At 37.0% G+C, this 21,219-nt stretch overlaps 1 protein-coding gene across 4 annotated transcripts in view; it reads left to right on the forward strand.

Moving 5' to 3' along the window:
* LOC129002291 (formin-like protein) overlaps positions 1-21,219 on the forward strand; it is a 99,730-nt gene that overhangs the window by 69,316 nt on the left and 9,195 nt on the right. For all 4 annotated transcript variants that reach the window (XM_054429977.1, XM_054429980.1, XM_054429981.1 and 1 more), the window contains exons 5-18: positions 244-383; positions 1,191-1,384; positions 7,627-7,703; positions 8,542-8,713; positions 9,163-9,306; positions 11,331-11,447; positions 11,698-11,926; positions 12,502-12,764; positions 14,219-14,441; positions 17,917-18,044; positions 18,783-18,947; positions 19,745-19,852; positions 20,335-20,506; positions 20,932-21,200. In XM_054429977.1, the coding sequence (XP_054285952.1) occupies positions 244-383; positions 1,191-1,384; positions 7,627-7,703; positions 8,542-8,713; positions 9,163-9,306; positions 11,331-11,447; positions 11,698-11,926; positions 12,502-12,764; positions 14,219-14,441; positions 17,917-18,044; positions 18,783-18,947; positions 19,745-19,852; positions 20,335-20,506; positions 20,932-21,200 (2,401 nt within the window). The remainder of the gene's footprint in view (positions 1-243; positions 384-1,190; positions 1,385-7,626; positions 7,704-8,541; positions 8,714-9,162; positions 9,307-11,330; positions 11,448-11,697; positions 11,927-12,501; positions 12,765-14,218; positions 14,442-17,916; positions 18,045-18,782; positions 18,948-19,744; positions 19,853-20,334; positions 20,507-20,931; positions 21,201-21,219) is intronic.

The raw sequence follows: 21,219 nt of genomic DNA on the forward strand, positions 1-21,219 counted from the left end.
ACTTTTATTAGATAATGTTTCATAACCCAATGACCCAATGATTTGGGTGTGGTGCTAGCCTAGTGGTTAACATCTCGTTTGGACTGCTTTCCCAAAAAGAATTAGAATAACACCTCTGTCATCTTCTAGCAAATGACATCAAGGCTCAGATTTGACTTAATTTGGGATCAAACCAATAACCTACAGATTGAAGGCGAGCAGTTTTAGTTTTGGTCAGTGGTCAGTAATGTTTTGCTGTTGTAGATGGGTGCGAGAGTTCCTCAACGAACACAATCAAGGACTGAACTCACTTGTGGACTACCTGAGCTTCCGACTAATCATGTTACGGCACGAGCAAGAGTCCCGATCGCCATCCGAGGAGAGAATCAACGCTTCTATCAACGGTAAATATCGACTGACTGTTTTGTGATTGCTAAATAACAGTTAGTAACGATAAAGGGATCAAGATAAATGTTGAGTAATGCACACCTTTACCTACAACCGTGTTTAAACTAGCCTTTTTAATTTAATTTTTTGAATTGTAAAGATTTACTTTACTGCACTTTTAACTTACTTTACAGCACTAGTGTGGTAAAGTAACCGACCAATGGGATTCAAGGTTTGAGTGAAAAGAAAATTGTAATGTTTGGAATGCAAACTTATTGCTGGTAACGACCAATTCATTCGTTCATCTGCTGACTACCGCTGGAAACTTGGGCATTCCATAACCACTTTTGACCACAATTAATGTAGTTAACCTAAAACTCACCTGAAAATTGAAATAAACGATTTGCTAACCAATAGTTGCAGTTAGGTTCATTGACAGATTTAAAAAATGTCAAGTAGTAAACAATGCGGTCAAGTGAATTTTTTTAATTTAATAAATTTAATTGAGAAGGCTAGTTAAAAAAAAAAAACAGTTGTTGGTAAAGATTTTAGACTAACTCAAAGGCGGATGTTTAAAATTTAACCCAAACATTGGTTGGTGTTTCCACCCAACACAACGTGGTCATCTCCCAAAGCTCAAGACGCAACAGTCTATTATGATCATAGCAGCTTACCTTATGGTTTCCATTCTCTTTCGGTAACAGAACTGTCAGAATAAGAAAATTTCGGTATAGGCTCACTCTGTAGATTCCTTATCCAAAGCCAACATGTTAGATAACGGATATAGTGGGCGCTGCTTGCTAATATTACTTTGCGTTGTACAGGCAGTGCCGGTGCTGGGGTGTGTTCTCTCCTGTCAGCCACTCTACCCAGCAGCCACTGTCGGACGCCGCTCGAGCCACTCGACTCCCCCGACGTGCGGAAACGCTCGCGTCACGCAGCCAGACTACGGATGGGCGACCCTCGAGATGACATTCACGTCTGCATCATGTGTCTGCGGGCAATCATGAACAACAAGGTACCCAAATCAATACAATACAATACAATACAATACAATATTCTTTATTGTTAATTCGTCAAGAATTACAATAGTGTCAATACAATAGTGAATTGTACATGTTAATTTTCATAAAATTCCTATATTGAGTAGAAGGGTCTTGCGATTAGCCACTTCTTCAGCTCCTGGTGTAGCTTGTTGCCAGTCAGGTCTCTCAGGTAGTCAGGTAGATGGTTCCTCAGCTTGCAGCCGGTGTAGGAAGGTTTTTTCTCCCAAAGAGTTGTTCGGTGAACTGGTAGTGCAAATTTGGAGCCGTGACGGGTGTTGTAGTGGTGCAGGTCTTGGTTTCTTGGGGGGTTTATTTCATTCACATACTTAATGGTTTCAAGTATGTAGAGAGACACCACTGTGAGGATTCCTAGGTTTACGAATGCTAGTCTGCAAGTCTGTGGTGGTACAAGGTTGGCGAGGGCTCTTATGGCTTTCTTTTGAAGGACAAGAATTTGATTCATATTTTTTGTTGAAGTTCCTCCCCACACTGTCAAGCCATGATGCGACTCTACCAGTGCGAAGTAAGCTGTTTTGGCCACAGAGAGTCCGCCTATGTAGTTTATCCTTCTGACGACATATATTCCAGTACTGATTTTTTTGCTTAGGTGGTTGATGTGCTCTTTCCATGTTAGTTTGTTATCAAGGATAACACCGAGAAATTTTGTGTAGTTTTCTAATGTTACATCCTCTAATTGAGGGACTATGTCTTTTTTCTTACTGAAATTCAGAGTTGTAGTTTTTGTGGGGTTTATTGCTAAGTCATTGTTCTTTGAGTAGAGGATAGCTTTATTTAAGATCGATTTTGAATTAAGGTAAAGGCTTTGGGCTGTGTTGTCCTTGATCAAAATGGTTGTGTCATCTGCATACATGATTGCAACAGCATTTTCACTCTCAATTTGTTTGGGGAAGTCATTAGTCAATAAGATGAATAGAATCGGGCCTAATACAGAGCCTTGTGGAACTCCTCTCGTCAGCTTGCTTTTTGAAGATTTGAAACTTTCTGTGACTTCATTTGATGAGTTTTTCAGTTCCACGACTTGTGAACGTCCCGTTAGGTAGCTTTTGAACCATTCTAGCGCAGAGTTTCTTATACCGAGTCTTTCAAGTTTCTTGCCTATCAGGTCGTGGCCCAGGCAGTCAAAAGCCTTACTGTAATCAAGGAAGATGGCGGAAATGTATTGTTCGTTTTCTATCTGGTCTAGGACGTACTCAATTAGTGCTGTTATAGCTGAGGATGTAGATTTATTCTTCCGAAAGCCATGTTGGTTGTCAGTTAAGAGTTTGTTATGATTAAGATGTGCCATTAATCTAGCCAGAGCAATTTTTTATATGATTTTAGAGAAACTGGAGATGAGAGAAATGGGCCTGTAGTTTTGAGCATTTTCAGTTGGTCTTTTTTATGTTTGGGGTATATTTTACTGACTTTTATGGCGGATGGGAATTTGCCTTCTTTAAATGATTTATTTATAAGATAAACCAGAGGAGAGATGAGTTCTTGAGAGCAGTGCTTTATCATCTTAGAGGAAAACTCATATATTCCACTTGATGTTTTGGCTTTTAGGGAGTTTATTATCGTTTTAACTTCTTTATAGGATGTTGAAGTTAGGGTAAGGTGTATTGGGCAGACTGGTTCCTCTCCACTCAGCACTGTTTCAGGGTCTATAACGATTGCTCTGTTTTGGTCAAGGGTATTTTCTGCTATATTTGAGAAGAATGTGTTGAAGTGTTCGGCCATTTCTTTTGTGTTGTTTGTGAGTTTGCCATTTATTTCTAATTCTGCAAGGGTTTTCTCTTCACATTTTCCTTTCCTTTCCTTGTTTATAACTTGCCATAGTGCTTTTGGTTTGTTGTCAGCTTGTTCTATGAAGCTAGCTGTTGAGGACATTTTTAGGTTTCTTAGTTTCATGTTGTATGTCCTTTTTCTATTAATCATTTCTAATTTGTCTTCATTTCTGTTCGTTAACTCAAACTTTTGCAGAGCTTTCAAAAAGTTCTCTTTAAGGTATTTTGCTTCAGGATCGTAGTACTTCATATGTTTTTTGTTTTTAATAATTTTAGTTTTCTTTAATGGGCATGTATAATCCAGTGCTTTTTGAAGAATATTATGAAATTTGTTGTAGGAGGTTTCAAGATTGGGTGAAGAGTAAACATGTTCCCAATTTTGTAGATGGAGGTGGGCCTTCAGATTGTTTAGGTTTGTGTTGTTTAGGCTTCTTTTCATTACAAATCTTTGGGAAGTGTCTTCTTGGTGTGTTTTCAGCAGGCACAGCTGCGCAGTGTGGTCAGATAGACCAGTATGCACAACTTGTCCAGTAATATACGCACATGGTATGTTTGAGCATATACAGTCTATTGAAGTGGCTGTGTGATGGGTTATTCTGGAGGCCTCTAGAGGAAATCTCCAGATGTTTTGTGTGGTTAACTCTTCTTCCAGCATGGTGTTTTTGGAATCTTGGGTGAGCCTGTCGATATTTATGTCACCGATAAGTATTAGGTTTTTCTTGTGTACTTCTTGTAGTTCTAGCGTGTCTGATAGGAGGTCAAGGGCAATTCTTGCATTTTCGATTGGTGGTCTATAGATTCCCAGAATGTAGAGATATCCTTTTTCTTTGTTGTCTGCATGCGAATCATTGCTGCTTCGAAAATTAACTCCTGGCATGTGTTTGATATGTTAATAGCTGATACTGTATCAGCAAGGGATTCCTTGGAATATATTGCAACACCTCCAAGTTTATGTTCTTCTCTACTAAAGTGGGTAATTAAAGAGTAGCCGGGAATTTTTGTAGCTTCTAGCTCTGTTTTTTTCAGTCCGTGTTCAGTCAAGACTAGAATGCTTGGTTTTGTGTCATTGAGAATATGGTGTAGTCTGTTCGTCTTTGTAGCAAGTCCTCTAATATTTTGGTGCATTATTGCTGCACAAGAATTATTTGGAGATTTGCAGATTTTTCTTTTGCTTTTTTCAGGCTGTTTGTTTCTAAAAAAGGGGTTATAGTATGGGGCACTGTAGAGTGATTAGATTGTTGACTTGAATTGGGTTCTTGCAGCTGCTCATGTTTCTGTTCTCCTTGAGAAGAGAGGCAGTCCATCTCGGTCATGTTTAGTCGCTTTATGTGTGACAGAATATTCTTTTTATATAGGTCTATATTTTTCCAAAAGGAGTCTTCAATGGTCTCTCCCGGCTTAAGAAGCTTGGCGGTGATCGGGGGTTTCCCTGTGTTCTTTGGTTTAGTTGATTCTTTTGGGGGAGATATAGTGCCCTTGAAAGTAGAGCAAACTCCTTTTGGGATTTTGATGGCCTTGGGTTTTTTAATATTTTGATTTTGTGTTTGTTGTGGTTGACTTTGGTGTTCTGGTGCTTCTTTCCTCAACTTGCTTTTTGCTATTTGCAAGGAAACACTGAAATGGGTTTTCTTAGTAGTTGCCAATTTGTTTTTATTATATGAAACTCGTCTTGGTGTGTTAATTGGCTTGCAAGGAGTCTCCTTTTTCTCAGTTATTAGTTGCTAGGAATCTTCTACTGTTATTTTATCTTCTAATTTCTTCATTTTTGACTCCATATTATTCTGTTTTTCTTTTAGGGCCTTTAGTTCAAGTAGAATTAGTGTTTCTGTGTTTGATGCTTCTGGATTTTTGTTGTCTGAAACTGTGGTTTTGTTTGTGAGGTCCTTCGCCTCTGTAGTGTTTGTCTGTGTGCTTGTCTCTCTGAATTATTTTGTAGATTCTTCTCCGGTGTTTATTCTGCTGCATGTATTTTTTTGCTTAAGGCATTTAATTTCATTCTCCATGTCCTTTATTTTTGTGTTGAAGCTATTAAAAGTTTCTTCCCTGTCTTTGTCATAATCTTCAAATGTTTTTGTGAGAGTGTTTCTCAGGCTTACTTCCTTTTCCAATTGGTGTTCTAGTTCAGTTATTGTTTCGATTAGGTCGTTGTTTCTAATTAGAATAGTATTTTTCTCATCTTCTAGTTGTTCAATTTGAGCGTGGTAGTTCATGATGTCGATGGTTTGTATGTTTGTTAGTTTCTGGGCCAGACTCGAGTTTTGTTGAGTACTTCTTCTCTTAGTTTGCTATTTTGTGCTAGAAGTGCGTTTCCAACTTCTGCTGCAAGTGTTAGAGAAGTTTCTAAATCGGGATCTTCTGAGTTTTCTAGTTCTAGAATTTTGTTTTCTACCTCGCCCATTTTGTTACCCTGACTTTCAGAGGATATTTGATTTGGGGGTGTGGGAGTTTGGTCTTCTTTTAGTTGTAACGCTGGCTTTCCAGAGGTGAGGGAAAGATCACTACAATTGTTACACCTCCATAGGAAAATGTCTTCTTTAGAAAGGTTTTTTAATTGTTTTTCTGTGATATTGACACATCCACCATGAAACCAGGAGTTGCAGGGACCAGTACATTTTATACTGGAGTATTTTACACCGATGTTGCATTCACCACAGGGATATTTTGAAACTTTTTTGTTCTTCGACATAGTTCAGGTGTAAAATTGTATCAGTTTTGAAAAGTTTGGCTGGTTCTTTATGTCAGGAATCTTGAGGTTCAGGTTAAAAATTATATCAGTTTTGAAAAGTTTGGCTGGTTCTTTATGTCAGGAGTCTTGAAGTTCAGGTGTAAAATTGTATCAGTTTTGAAAAGTTTGGCTGGTTCTTTATGTCAGGAATCTTGAGGTTTAGGTTAAAAATTATAACAGTTTTGAAAAGTTTGGCTGGTTCTTTATGTCAGGAGTCTTGAGGTTCGGGTTAAAAATTGTATCAGTTTTGAAAAGTTTGGCTGGTTCTTTATGTCAGGAATCTTGAGGTTTAGGTTAAAAATTATAACAGTTTTGAAAAGTTTGGCTGGTTCTTTATGTCAGGAATCTTGAGGTTTAGGTTAAAAATTATATCAGTTTTGAAAAGTTTGGCTGGTTCTTTATGTCAGGAATCTTGAGGTTCAGGTTAAAAAATTATATCAGTTTTGAAAAGTTTGGCTGGTTCTTTATGTCAGGATTAGAACTATTTAAATAAATAAATAAATTTATTTCTGTTGTCAAAAATTTGTGTAGAGTAATGAAGAATACAGTGTTGCACTGTATTACTGGTTGGTAGTAGGTTGTAGACACTGCTAGAAGTGGCAGTGTCTGTGGTCAGTTTGCTGAGCGTCCAGTCAGCAACTCTCAGTTCAAACACTCCCAGGCAGCAGGTGTCGTGTTGGAAGTGATGAATGTGTAAAGCTTACTCAACTCATAGATGATAACGTATTGCTACCACAATATTTTTAAAATTTTTCTATTCATATTTTTTTAATCAATTATCAATTATTTAAGATGGGGACGCCACTATGTGCATATTTTAACCCAAATATCAGTGAAGGATGAGTGTAGGATGAGTGGCGCGATCTTTTAGTCTTGTTAGTGACTAAGGCCGACATGTTCCTTAGACACAGCTGTTAATTAATAGCCCATACAGCTAATGGCAACTAAGAGACCTACAGTTTATGGTGGAATCCGAACGACATTTTTGTAATTTTTGAATTGGTCTAGTTATCGGGATAGTACTGCGGATAGTCCTAGTACTCACTAGTGCGGACGTTAATCCACACCAGGGAGCATCGCATCCACAGTGCATCCCTATAAATATCAACAATTTGTGACCTCCTAGTAGCTGGATTACAGGACGACGCCACCCGTCCCAGTCTTTAATAATAAGTCTTTAGGTTATGTCTTTAATAATATATGTTGATATGTCCATTTCAAATCAAAATACAAGTCAATAAGGGAAAAATGTGTCCACCTCTATGTACTAATGTAAAAATGAGAAGAAATAAACAGGTGTTGTGTGCAATCCTTATTGATCTCTCTAATGTTGTAAACTTCCACCCAAGCTGGACACTGTTTATTTAAGGTAGTCACCACTCCAGACAGCTAAGTCACACATTAGTAAGCTCAATATGGATTGCATATCTAGGTAATTTGAACCCGTGCATGTAGGAAGACCTCAAAGTTACACTTGTCAGTGCAATACAATTTAGCCACAAATGGGTATGAGAAATAGGCACTCTAAATAGATACCATTTAGGTATACTTATTTTGTCTTAAAAGTTAAACTTAAGTTTGCCCCAATAACAAGTGATAATTTTCCTTTAATTTTAATTTCAGTTTTGTATTTTGTTCTGTGTGTTTGTAACTCTTATGTAATTCTGCACAAACTCGTGTGCTTAATTTATTTCTTTTGTTTCAGTACGGATTCAATATGGTGATTCAGCACACGGAAGCAATAAACAGCATCGCCCTTAGTCTGATACATAAGAGCTTGAGGTAATTTGGTAATATTACTCGGGTATTTTAGTAAACTTTATTTAGAAATTAATGTAAAAAGACATTCAATAAGCTCCTTTACTACCACTTATCTCACTAGCTCCACGGCAAAAAAATTATTTAGGATAAAAATCACTTTAAATGTAACCATGTAACAGTGTATTCAAGTAAAGTTGATGCTTAAAACATACTCTAGATAGTTCTTGGAGTTAAAGATATCTAGTTTCTTCCATACATGAGTGTAAATATGTATGCAATCGTGGGTTCCTAACCTGGCATCCAAAGGAAATCCAATGATGGTACACTCTTATGCTTGGCGCCAACCACATTGAACACTACAATACACTTCTAAACTTCTTCTTACACTAAACAAAAAATGGTACAACCACCACAATGCTGTAAGAATTACAGTTCAAAAGTTATTGCAATTTGTGATTTTACCCATAATGTATCATAGTTACTCCCACTGTTTACCTATTATAAGGGGCTTGACAGACTAATAGTAGAAAGTATGTGTTAGTTTGCTGATACAGTTTGTATTATTGTTGATGTAGATTTGGAATATTTTTGTTTCACGACAAACGTTATATAGCTACTGACAGCTCTCTGTGTATATGTTGCTAATCACACGATAACCTCCTCTTACTCAGTTGAAAACTCTCCTTTGAAATCAGATCAAACCAAAAGAACACAACTCGTTCCCCATTTTAAACTTATTCCAAACACAAATCGTCTTGTCATAGTGGATGTTGTGTGCGTCCGGTTTTACTCTAACTGACAGAGATCGGTAGATTCATAAAACACAACTGCTGGAAGGCTAACTTATGCTATTTTTCAGGACAAAAGCTCTGGTCCTGGAGCTGTTGGCGGCCATCTGTCTAGTCAAAGGAGGACACGAGATCATCTTGTCCGCCTTTGACAACTTCAAGGAGGTCTGCCATGAGAAGAGACGCTTCCAGACACTCATGGAGTACTTCATCAACTATGAAGTGTTTCACATTGAGTTCATGGTAAGAACAAGTTTCAAATTGTACCCGCTTTGAAGTTTTTTTGCAATTTATTCAGTGTAGTCACAGAGAAGTGCGTTACAGAGGAAACGCACCTTGCATTTACCCGTTGCACTGGGTATGTTCCATGGGCTTTGAGGTCCATACCTCAAAGCCCATGGAACATATCAAGCAAAAGCAAAGGGTGACCCAGTGCAGTACAAAAATGAATTGTACTTATAAAATTAAATTAGCGTTACTGGGACGCAAACCAATGACATCATTTCCTTGGTTTCATATTCTGTCGCAATGACTTGAGCCACTAAATACCAATAAGCTGATGAATTTGAATATATGTTACTAAATAAGGATATTCATGTTTTAGATACAACTTGCAGCTCTTCAACTAGAATACAACTTTCTATACCATCACCTAAGATTGTTCTTTAAACTCACTAGCGGTCGTTTTGCAGGTGGCGTGCATGCAGTTCATCAACATCATTGTCCATTCCGTGGAAGACATGAACTACAGGGTACATCTCCAGTACGAGTTTACCAAACTGGGCCTGGACGAGTACCTGGAGAGGTTGCGCAACACGGAGAGCGAAGATCTCAAGGTATACATTGTAGGGGGTCCCCTTACGTCGAAAATGCTGGAACACTTCTTTAACACGCCGGTTGGTACTCTATGTGAATTGTGAATGTTGCGGGACGATGGGAGCGGAAAACTGGTGTGTATTTCCTCATTTTCAACTCGATTGTAAGGGGACGGACAAAACTCACTGGTGTTAGGAATCAGGCTGTGTTTGGTGTTGTGTATGTTTTCATGTCATTCATGTTCATTATTTTTTTTTAACTACCAACATTTTGAGATTTCCCTTGTTAAATAACCATTTATGTTTAGGTGTATTATTTTAAATTCAAAATTTCTTAATGGTTTTAATTCAAATTATCATTCCTTGGTTGTATGTTGAATGTTGTTTGTTCGAGAATGAAGGGTTTTAATTAAGATACCAGGAACTATTTGTAAGATTATATGCTCACTGGATTTGAGCCTGAATCAAGTAAACAAGTCTAATTTTTAATCTCAATGCTCATAGCTCAAGCAATATTCGCTGAATTCCATTACAATAGTATGGTTGAAAACTATACAAATAATGAAACAGAGTGCGTATATGGTATGGAATTAGTCTTATCTATACATTTTTAAGTAAAGCTCTCCAGATTCCAGTAATTTGGGAATTGAACTTGCCCTTGAGAGTTTTGATATTTGAGACATTAATATTGAGTTAGAAATAAACCTACACCACACATTCTGATTTCGATAAATCAGATTAAACCTAGCCTTTTTCATTGGCCTGGATAGCTTTACAAATGAATAGCACTTATAAGAAAGTTATTGCCTATTAAAATACCTAGAACTTAGACTTACGTTTTGTTAGCTCATCTCAGTCAAATTAAAACACGCTTAATCAAATTTGACTTTTTACATCAGTCATGTTTTGAATATAGCAACTAAAAGTGTGCAATACAAATATGTTTTGTTTGGTGAATTGATTTTATTTAAGAACTAAAGATATCTGAAACCATCCCATAGTTGTCCTCCGCAAAATAAATGAACATAAAATAAATTATATGTTTAAGACTATAAAATCAACTACCATGAACATTAAAATTAGCGTTCTGAATGTTTTGTTATCCAAATACTGTAATATACAGGGTGTCTTGCAACCATATGAACAAACTTGTCACGTTATTCAGCATGTCAAAAACAAAAATGTAATATAACATGTGTCCTATCTCATTCCGTTTTCGTTCTATCTGTCTGTATGTGATTTTTACAAAAACATTCATAACTCCTTAACTGTTTGAGCACTATTAAAAAATAGTTGCATCAATTTAACATTACTTAAAAGGAAAAAAACTAAATGGCAAGAAAATAATTTATTGCTAAGTTATTCTTTGTCCAAACTAAGGCTTATACGATATCGTTGTAATCTGCATAAAACTTACTAAAGTTTACATATCCTGCAAATATTTGGTAAAATTAATGGTTTTTTTGGAATTTGGCATCAAAATTTAAAAAAAGCAGCCATTTTTAATACTGTTCAAGAGTTTTTATTCATATTTTGCAAAAAAAAATAGTGCTCAATAGGATAACAAATTTTACAGAATTTCAACACTGTAGTTCAAGCAATTAAGGGGTTATGAATGTTTTTGTAAAAATCACAAATACACACAGATAGACCGAAAACTGAATGAGATAAGACACATGTTATTACATTTTTAGTTTCTTTTGACATGCTGAACGTGACAAACTTGGCTCATATGGTTGCAGGACACCCTGTATACAAACTAATATGATTAAGATTACGGATATGTGACATGTTTGATGTTTAGACATGTGACATGTGGTAAATATTTTTGTTAGCTTGTAGTGGCTTAGAAAAAGCTAATATAACTCTCCCCAATTCTCTTTAGTTGTGTTCAAAATACAAACAATATGACAAAAGAACCCTAAAATGAGTTGAGCATTTTTCCAAAACTTCACATGATAATTGGTTATTTTGTTTTCAAAACAATGACTCATTGTAAAACAACTGAACTATTTTTTTAACTTGATACGAGTTTTCCTCTACAGGTACAATTCTCTGCTTACCTAGACAATGTGTTTGATGTGGCCGCTCTCATGGAAGACAGTGAGACGAAAACCACAGCGTTGGAGAGGGTTGCCGAGCTTGAGGATGAAGTTAGCCATGTGAGTGTTGTTAAAACTGTACCAAGACCTTTGTTTACCTCTATTAAGTTTTTGCGCTCAACATTTCTATCTGTTTAGTGGAGACAGACTAAAACCAATTTCCACTTTAATATATAGACTCTGACCTAGAGCCATTGACCAAGATTAATCTACCCAATTTGGTTTACCCTTAAGCTATAAATATAAATTACATGGATAAGTTGATCAACAAGAGACCATTACGGAGTGTATAACATGTTTGTCGGCGCAGGCTCATGACAGGCTGGCAGAGATGGAGAGGGAGAGCCTGGCGCAGTTGGCCACACTGGAGGCGGCGCTGGGGGCGGCCAGGTCGGAGCTGGAGGAGGTCAACGAGGGACGGCGCAAGGTGGAGGAAGAGGTACATACCCTGAGGAAACAGGTCCACTCCCAGAGCAGACAGTCCAGCATGCTGGAGGACAAGATACAGGAGCTCATCTCCAGGACATCTCCTGACTCTGGTAAACCACATGGACAAGATGTTTTCTTATCACATGGTAATTTCACCTAAGTGGTCAAAGTGGGGATTTTTTAGTGAGAGTCAATTTGATCGAGTTGAAAAAAGACACTTTGAACACGAGTTGTACATTATATTTTGTCCTCAGTTTTTGGTATGCGACGAAAAAAACTTTTTAGGGGGTGCAGTACAGAAAATTTAAGGTTAGTTTCGGTACGTTATATTGGTAACCAACACACGTTAACATTAGTTCTCGGTACAAAATTAGTACGATACGCAGTTACCAGTAGTTACGACAGAACTCTAGTACTTTTAGGAATTAACTAAGAAAGTAGTAAATGAAGGTTTGTGTTTTAGTTATTCTTCTCTCTATAATAAGTTGCGGTTCAAAGCAATTTAGAGAGAGATGAAGATACAGAAAGGAGACTTGTTGCGCAAGTCGTACTCTCAAGTTGTATATTATCACTGTTTAACAAGTCTAACAGTTTTTTATTAACATTAGTGTTCTATTGACATTTAACCATCGTAAAAAATTAATTTCCTTCAAAAAACAAATCTAAAACTTTTTATTTTGTTCAGGTGTCAGCAGTGCTCTGTCGTCTTGTTCGACATCCTCCACCAGTTCCTGCAATAGCAACTCCACCCCTGCCCCGCCACCCCCACCAGCAGTCATTTCACCGCCTCCCCCTCCCCCACCACCTTGTAAAGCCTTCTCCCCACCTGCCCCTCCACCACCTGTCGGCATGATGCTGCCACCCGGGGATGCTACGACCATCAAACGCAAAGTCCAGACCAAATACAAGCTGCCTTCGCTCAACTGGATCGCACTCAAACCAAACCAGGTAAATGTTTTGTTTTATGATTACTAAAGGTCGCCCCGTGGTCAAAAACTCCACCAATAATATGTATTGTGCAAACTTCTCCATTTTCACCCCTCGCTGTAAATAAAACCTATAATTGGAATTTCTTCTCTTTGTTTTGATTTTCTGTTTATATTTCTATGTTATTTCGTCACCAGCATGGCAAACCCATAAGGCCCATGTTAATTTAAAAAATGTTTTAATTCATTTTTTGTGCTTATTTTTGAGCCTATTTTAATTTATAAAAATGGATTCTGCACATCAAAAGGCAAATATCTTTCTAACAGTATGCGTAGATTTTCCTTGCGATGCACACGAGCTGAGAAAAGAGGTTTTAAAGAAACATGGTTGCCTATTACTATGTAGATGATAAAATTAATGTTTGTTGGATTGTGGCAGCATTAACTTTTGGATATTTAAGTAGACATCCCACCATAATACTGTTACACTCTACAGTAGGAAGGGATCTATAAAATAGTAGGAAACTTTAGACTTGGATTAAAGGTTTTTAATTTACTTAAAAAAAAATGGGAGACTGAAACCAACTATTTACAACATAGGAACAATTACACTATTAATACTATTTAACATATGAAAAAATATCATCTGTTCCAAATTCAAATACATTTAAACAATATTTTCATGGGCATTAGAATTGATATTCAACAAATACCACCATACGGATCAGCTGTAGGTAGTTTGGGTCCAAAGAGAATTGGCCACTCAAAATTAATGAGCCACATGCAGAATGAGCTGCTGTCAAAATCATATTTTTCTAAATCTTAAAACTGTGAATGGGCTTTTATTTTTTTAAACTGTGAAAATCCCTCTAATCATTAATTTTACAGTTTAATTGTTGATAGGGTGGGCTGATTCTTGTTCTCAATTCCAGAAAACTATATGGTCTAACGGAATCTTTGACTCTCGTCACTTGGAACTTTGATTCGGTACCAGTTCCAGAATCTCCCCCAATGGTGGCAAAACCACAATATTATTGCAAATTGTGTTTGCAATAATATTGTGGTTTTCCGCAATCATGGCAATACCATGAAGTCTGATCCACTGTCACCAAAAAATGATTGAACATAATAAAGTAGAACCTTGATAACAAGACGCTCAATAACAAGTTACCCTTGATAACAAGTGTCATTTTCTTATCCCCTTGAATTTATTTTACCCCTAATTACATGTTATTATAAACCTTAATAAGAAGTCAACCTTGATAACAAGTCTTATTTTACAATTCCCTTGAGAGTCTTGTTATCGAGGCTCTTCTGTATTGCTTATTTTAGGTTTTCAAAGGTAGAATGGAGATTTAATGTCTTTTAGATATGGGTTATTATTATTGATATGCTATATTTGCTTTACCTGTCAACCAATACACTCTGACTCAAACACTACGCAGTTAGGCCTACTTAGTTGTCCGACTTGTGTAGGTGCGTGGAACACTGTTCAACGAGTTGGACGATGACAAGTTGTACAAGGTAATAGACTTTGCGGAGTTCGAGGAGATGTTCAAGCTGCCTGGTAGCGGCGGCAACATGCTGACCAACGGTTCTCACGAGGTGGACGGGCTCGGGCTGTCGTCACAAGCGAGCAAGCGGTTCAAGAAACCTGAGACTGTCTCACTGTTGGAGCACACTAGGCTGAGAAATATCGGTAAATATACACTTTTGTGAGCGTAGAATGATTAGTTGTTGATATTTTGAACTTGGAACAAACATTTGTACTGTCAGAACGGGAAGGATCTTGTTTCGACACATTCCTTGGTTCCAATGTCTGAAAAATTCTATACCTTAGGTGCAAATATTAAAAACACACATTATTTGAGCAAAATTACAGTATTAATAGGGGTGTGCGAATAGTGATTTTCAACCTCGAGCCGAGCCGAGCCGAGCTTTTTCAAAAATTTTCGAGCTCGAGCTTTTTCGAGCCGAGCTTTTTCTAGCGCCACCTTATCTAAATTATTAAACTTTTTTTCCTAAAAAATTGCATAATAATAATGTTCAGTCAATTTTTAAATAAACACAATGTTATTTTAATATGTTTAAAAACATTGAGAATTGTCAAGACATCAAATAGTAGATAATCACGATAAGAACTGAACTGAACTAAATTAAGATGCAAGAAATAAAAGGATAATTGAAGGCCTGACGAGATATGCATTGCAGACTGAGCTGAGACAATCAGATTGTCTTTCATAACAGAACAGCAACGCGACCTTGAATGACGACAAAACAACTAGCAAGTCGATTACATTATTATGTATATTGTAACTACTATGAATATTTAATTCTATTTTGTATAAATACAAAATAAATTTAAAAACACGTGATTATTCTTGTTGTTTTCCATGCACAAAATATTTTAGTTTTATCAATCGTATTAATCAAAAAAGAACATAGTTGGTTTGGATCCAAAAAGGTGGAGAGACAAGTAAAAAGTAAACTTATATTAAAAAAGATATAATTGACATATGGAGGAAATAGACCAAAACACTAAAATTAATAGAATAACACACAAAGTAAACAAGAAATGAAATAAAGAACACAATGAATTAACACTGTCACTCAATTTTGTTATCTAGAAGGGTTGGCGAACTAATCAATAAATAGCCAAAACCAGTTTCCTCCCCTTCTTGCAGTCTCACCACCACCCCTCTCCCCTAAACCGGGAGGCCCAACACTTTGTCCTTGAAACACCCACGTCCTTTGTACCCCTATGAAACAATAAACCCTTACACCCGTGTTGCTGTTTTGACAACAGGTTTATGAATGCGATCACTATTTTTCATTTTCCAGAATTAACTATCAATTATTATTATTTGCAAGTTACTGAAATAGGAAACTACATCACATTATGGTATTCAATGACCCATGTATTATTATCAAAAATTAATAACTCATTACTTATTTTGATAATAAAAAGCATTCACTACAGCACGCACCACTTATTGATAAATATAATCATCAAGGTAACTGTTACTTTATACAAAATAAAAAAAGGTACAAAATTGTGTGGCCAGTCAAACTTTATAAACAAACATTTTATTCTATAAAATACATATGGTAAATAGGGGTTGGTTTAAAGGAAATAAAATACAAAACAGATAATTAATTATTTTTATAAACATTAGAAAGGTTATAGGATTGATTGAACTAAAATAAACTTATAAGTAGAAAAGTCTTCAACCACAATCTGTTTAATCAGTACATTGTTAGAGAGAGATAGAGAAATAGAGAGATAGCAGATAGGGGCGTTTGATAAGGAATCTGAAAAAGTAAACAAACAAGGAACAACGACACGACGATACTCGTTTACAGCCTTATTGTGTCGCCCACTACATTTGCTCATGTGACCACTTTTTGTTTCTTCCTTATCTTTCATCCGTCCCAAAATAGAATTCCTGAAATTGTTTGTTGGTATAATCTTCCCTCCCACACAAGGCGCAGTGCTCAGTGCGCACTGTAGGTTGTCATGGCAACCGTGTGTCGTCATAGCGACAAGCCAATCACGCACTCGCACTGCGTTGTATATTACGATACGAATAGCTGTTAGAAAGACAACGCGATAGGTGGACGTTTGTCTCTTTCCTATCTCCTCAAAATTACGATCGATAATCATTGCGTCTTGACTGAGCTGAGGTTCGTGCTTATCATAAACCTCGAATGCATGAACAACGTAGAATTGTGATAACATTGTTTTCAATTATGACCCAAATTAAGTGTTTTGACTTAGTATTAAAAGCTCGGCTCGAACTTCGAGCTTTTTCAAAATGTCTCGAGCCGAGCCGAATAATGAAAAGCTCGACCAAAAAGCTCGAAGATTCGAGTATTCGCACACTCCTAAGTATTAAATGAAACAATGTATACTACAGGTTTTCTGTATAATATCCCTTTTTCACATGTCCTACTTTAAAATTGTTATCATTGAGGTGTCATTTGATAGCTTATTATCTAGGGGAGGGACGAATGGCAATTAGAAAAGTAATTTCATTTAGGGTGTCAGTGTCACCTCCCCAAGGCCTTGATTTATTTCTAGAGGTTAATTTCAAAGGTCCAGTGCTGCTGACTAACTTTCTTTACAGCAGTTTTGTAATGATTTTTTTCCATCACAGAACATCAGTGCTAGACGATTATTATCGACATGCCTCTGTTCTGAAATGGCTAGCTCCAGTAGTCTATAACTAGCAAGAGCTGTTTTGTTCTTTAACACGTTCGCTGCGGCCCATCAAATGGCAGGCGTAGCCCCAGTGCAGCGCAGCCCGCAGCGTCGAACAAACCCGATTGCCGGGTGATTGTCTTTCATATTTCGGTATGACTAATAGCAAATAACTTGAGGTGATGTCCTGCTTTATGACAAGAGTCAACTTAGTTCGCTAAACACCCACAGATAGCAGCACTGCTTGGAACGTAGTCGGTCCCATTATATTGCCAATTGGAGGGGGGAGAAAGACGGGACACCAAGTTAATTTTTAAGATTGCCAGATGGGGATTTTATGGGGAAATTTTACCACTAACCTACAACTCAACCAAAAGCAAGTCACCCACTACATGGTAACGTGGTATAGGTCTGCCTTTGACCGACGCTAGAGCAAAAACAAAGATATACGAAAGGCATTGCCGAGCGTATCCGATTGGTTACGGCAGCATCTGAACACCGCTCGGCCTGTATCCTATCGGATACGCCCGCAGTGAACGTGTTAAGTGATTTATTGTTAAATTTTTGTCAAGTTGTTTTTGTTAACGTTGTGATTTTAAACAATACATTTTTTATATTTGAACCAAGATTTATGACTTAGACTATCATGGTGATCAAGTATTATTGATTTGTGAAATGTTATTATTTTGGATGTAAACCTGCAAATAATAAAATTAATTATTGCCTATTTACACAAGATTACGTTGTTTTAATGTGTTTGTTATGTCTTGTTATACCATGTTGGATATACAGTACCGTGTTTTTCATTATTCGTGGCTCCGTACAACTACCCCGGATTTAAGTTCTATATTGTTTTTAAATTATCTTGGCTAATCTGAACAGTCAGCTGATCTGATCATTGGTCCCAATTAGTCCAGTAAGATGGACTCAAGTAGTAGTTTATCTTTTTAATCTTGTCCATTTCCTTTCACAGCCATCTCTAGGCGGAAGATAGAGATGCCAGTTGATAAAGTGATTGCAGCCGTTAATGCTCTAGATTTGAAACAAGTTTCTCTGGAAAACGTCGAACTGCTTCAACGAATGGTTCCCACCGATCAAGAAGTGAGTGATAATCACAATAACGTGAATAAGTATCTTGAGTTACTATATGTTGCATCAAATGGGAATTTTAAGATTTCTAAAATTTCATCATATAAGCTACATTTTGATATGGGTCTTAAATGTACATTGTAAGTATTTTTATCCCCAGTAAGGTCAATTCTGGACCCAGATGCTATAAGGTCTTTGATATTTCAATTAAAGACACTATCCACCAAAAAGGCTGATGTTACCCAAGGACCAGGGTGTGGTTCGTTTCCTTACCCTTACTTTTGGCGTTAAATAAAAAAATACATTCTATATCTAAAAGTGCCAAACAAAATGTTCCCAAACTCAGTACTTTTGAGGTAAAATGTGATTAATGTTGGTAAATTTGTAGAAATATAAATGCCAGTTTTAACAGTCAAAATAGGAAAGACTGCTTTTAGCAACAAACAATCATTTCCTAATTGTTAGTTTCCAAGTTTCTTGATATTAAACTATTCTTATACAGTTTTTAGTGTAATGCACTCAAATAGCAATGTTCCTTACTTATGAGGCCACTCAAACCTATTAAGGTTTTTGGCCTCGCTAATAGCTCTCGGCCATCCATCACAATCTTGACTTTTTTATTTTACCTTTAGCGGGAGAAACAACCCGAGCCGGTTTATTTAACCTTCTTCAGTTTTGCATTGAAAATCATCATGTCTTCCTGCACTTGATCATAGTGGAAGTTTTGAACTCTATTTTGTATTTCTCCAGGCCAAGGCGTACCGGGAGTACCAGCTGGAGAAGAAGGACATTTGCTTGTTGACTGAGGAGGACAGGTTCCTTATGCAGCTTACTAGGGTGGAGCGGCTGTCCAGCAAACTGGCCATCATGGCGTACATGGGCAACTTCCTGGACAATGTGCACCTTATTACACCGGTGAGTGGTTCTATCCAGCTAGTAGACATCGTAGGCTGTACATATGTAAATTTGTCACTAAAATCCACGGAGAGGTAGGTTACTGAGGAAACATTTAATGGTACACTTAGTGGTCCAGCACTAGTCGCTGGTGTCTAGCGCAAAGTCCAACACCGCTCCTGACCTTATGTCCTTACAACGCTGACAGTAAATGAAGATCCTGTCCAATAGGAATTTCTGCACAGTGCTCGCCGCTCGGGCTCTTCCTTGCTCGTCACGAGTATATTTCCGGCACAACATACCAAAACTGGAAGCACATCAATGATAAGCTCGTTTCCTCTGTACCTTACTTCTATGTGACATAAGAATGAGCTACTACTGTCAAAACTATATTTTCTCTGTTAGTTACTGTCACTGTAATTGTTGATGTGTCAAATTACAAGCTAAAGTTTACAGTTAGACAACTACTTTAGCTTGGTCAAAGAGTTGCTTCAGTTGGTTTCAGTCAGTGTTCCGTCACTTTGTTCGCAGGGATGTTACAGTCAAGAACTTTTTCATTTAAACAAAATATTCTATCAATTATTTATCATTCATCTCAATGACTGTTACTAACAGCACTTAAGATATAAACACAATCAACTAACAACTAAAAACAAAGATCCTTATTATAAATCAATTTTTTTTTAACCAGAATCTTTGCTGCATTTTGACATACAATGGTTTAGTAGATTACAGGACTGCTCAATTTTAATTTCAAAGTGTTCCATTTAGTTTTTCATCAAAATGTTCCTAATAATTAATTAAACTGTGATTTTCAGCAAGTGCATGCAATCATCTCAGCCTCATCGTCAGTACGAACATCGCAGAAGCTGCGGCGAGTGCTTGAAGTTGTTCTGGCTTTTGGCAACTACCTCAACAGTGCCAAGGTATATTTGTAGTCTTTAGTATTTTTGTCTTCATTATTTTTTGTCTTTGGTGTCTTCGTTATTTTTTGTCTTTTTAGTAATCAGATTATGTTTTTAAAAGGCACTTGTTTTGTAGGTAGATCAGTTGACCAAACTCCAAAAATAAGCTTTTGTTTAGTTGATTAATGAAAATAAGTGTAAAAGTAGTTTAAGGATTCTTTTTTGGTTTTAAAGTTCAAAAGCTCCTCTCATTTTTTCAAATTAGGTCTAAATATTTATTTAAAATAATTTTAATTTTGTCATACAAGTTAAACAATTTAAAATAACCACTAATTATAAATAACTAACCAATAAGTGTAATAAATGAACTTAAAAGTACAAGAGGCAAAAATCTTTAAATTACTCTTGTTCATTAATTAGGTTTTTTATTCCACTGGTAACGATGTTAACAAACGTATTTTGTCTGAATTGTTTTTTGGTCACCAACGATGTTGTTTGTACAGCGAGGACCAGCCTACGGCTTTAAGCTGCAGTCGCTAGACACATTAGGTGACACAAAGAGCAGTGACAAGCGATGCTCCTTGCTGCATTTCATCGTAGACACCATCAGAGAGAAGTTCCCGGAGCTGCGTAACTTTGACACAGAACTGCTGCATGTCGACAAGGCAGCCATGGGTAAGGGTTCTAACTAAATTAGTTTCTCCTACCGAATAATTCTTTATGCCAGTTACAGTGTTTGTAAATATAGTTTTTAATTCTCAGTCAATGTGATTTAGTTAGACAGTGATGTTTGTGACAGGTTTGGCAAACCCTTCATAGCTAATTCAAATGTAGATTGGAATTTTTTTGTTTTTATATCTCAAATCATCAAAAGGCACATTGGTGAGTGCCATATTCCTATCAGATTCTTACAACCTAAGAAGATATAACTAAATAAATTTACTGGTCAATAAATTTGTTTCTATCCTGGAAGTTAGCGTCTCAGAGTCAGACTTCCCTGTGAGAGAGATAAGTTCAAACACTGGCTTATCAAAATAAATATAGAGTTGATCAAGACCCAATTACAAAAATGGCAATTCTAATCCGGAATTCTTTTCCAGCGTCACTCGAGACAATAGTGGCGGACGTGGCAGAGCTGGAGAAAGGCATGGAGGCTGTGCGCAAGGAGTGCAGCAAGGAGCGTGCCAACGCCACGGTGCTCACCGACTTCCTCACAAACTCGGAGGAGAAACTGAAGAGGCTCAAGGCGGAGACCAAGCTTGCGCAGGACAACTTCAAGGAGTGTCTCGAGTACTTCGGAGAGTCCACTCGCACATCGGACGCCAACACGTTCTTCTTACTGTTCGTCAGGTTCATCCGTGCGTTCAAGGTAAAGGTTGGATTTGGTT

Source organism: Macrosteles quadrilineatus, unplaced genomic scaffold, assembly GCF_028750875.1.
Source record: "Macrosteles quadrilineatus isolate MER2022 unplaced genomic scaffold, UCM_ALF_1.0 Scaffold_9__3_contigs__length_116548681, whole genome shotgun sequence".
Lineage (NCBI taxonomy): Eukaryota > Metazoa > Arthropoda > Insecta > Hemiptera > Cicadellidae > Macrosteles > Macrosteles quadrilineatus.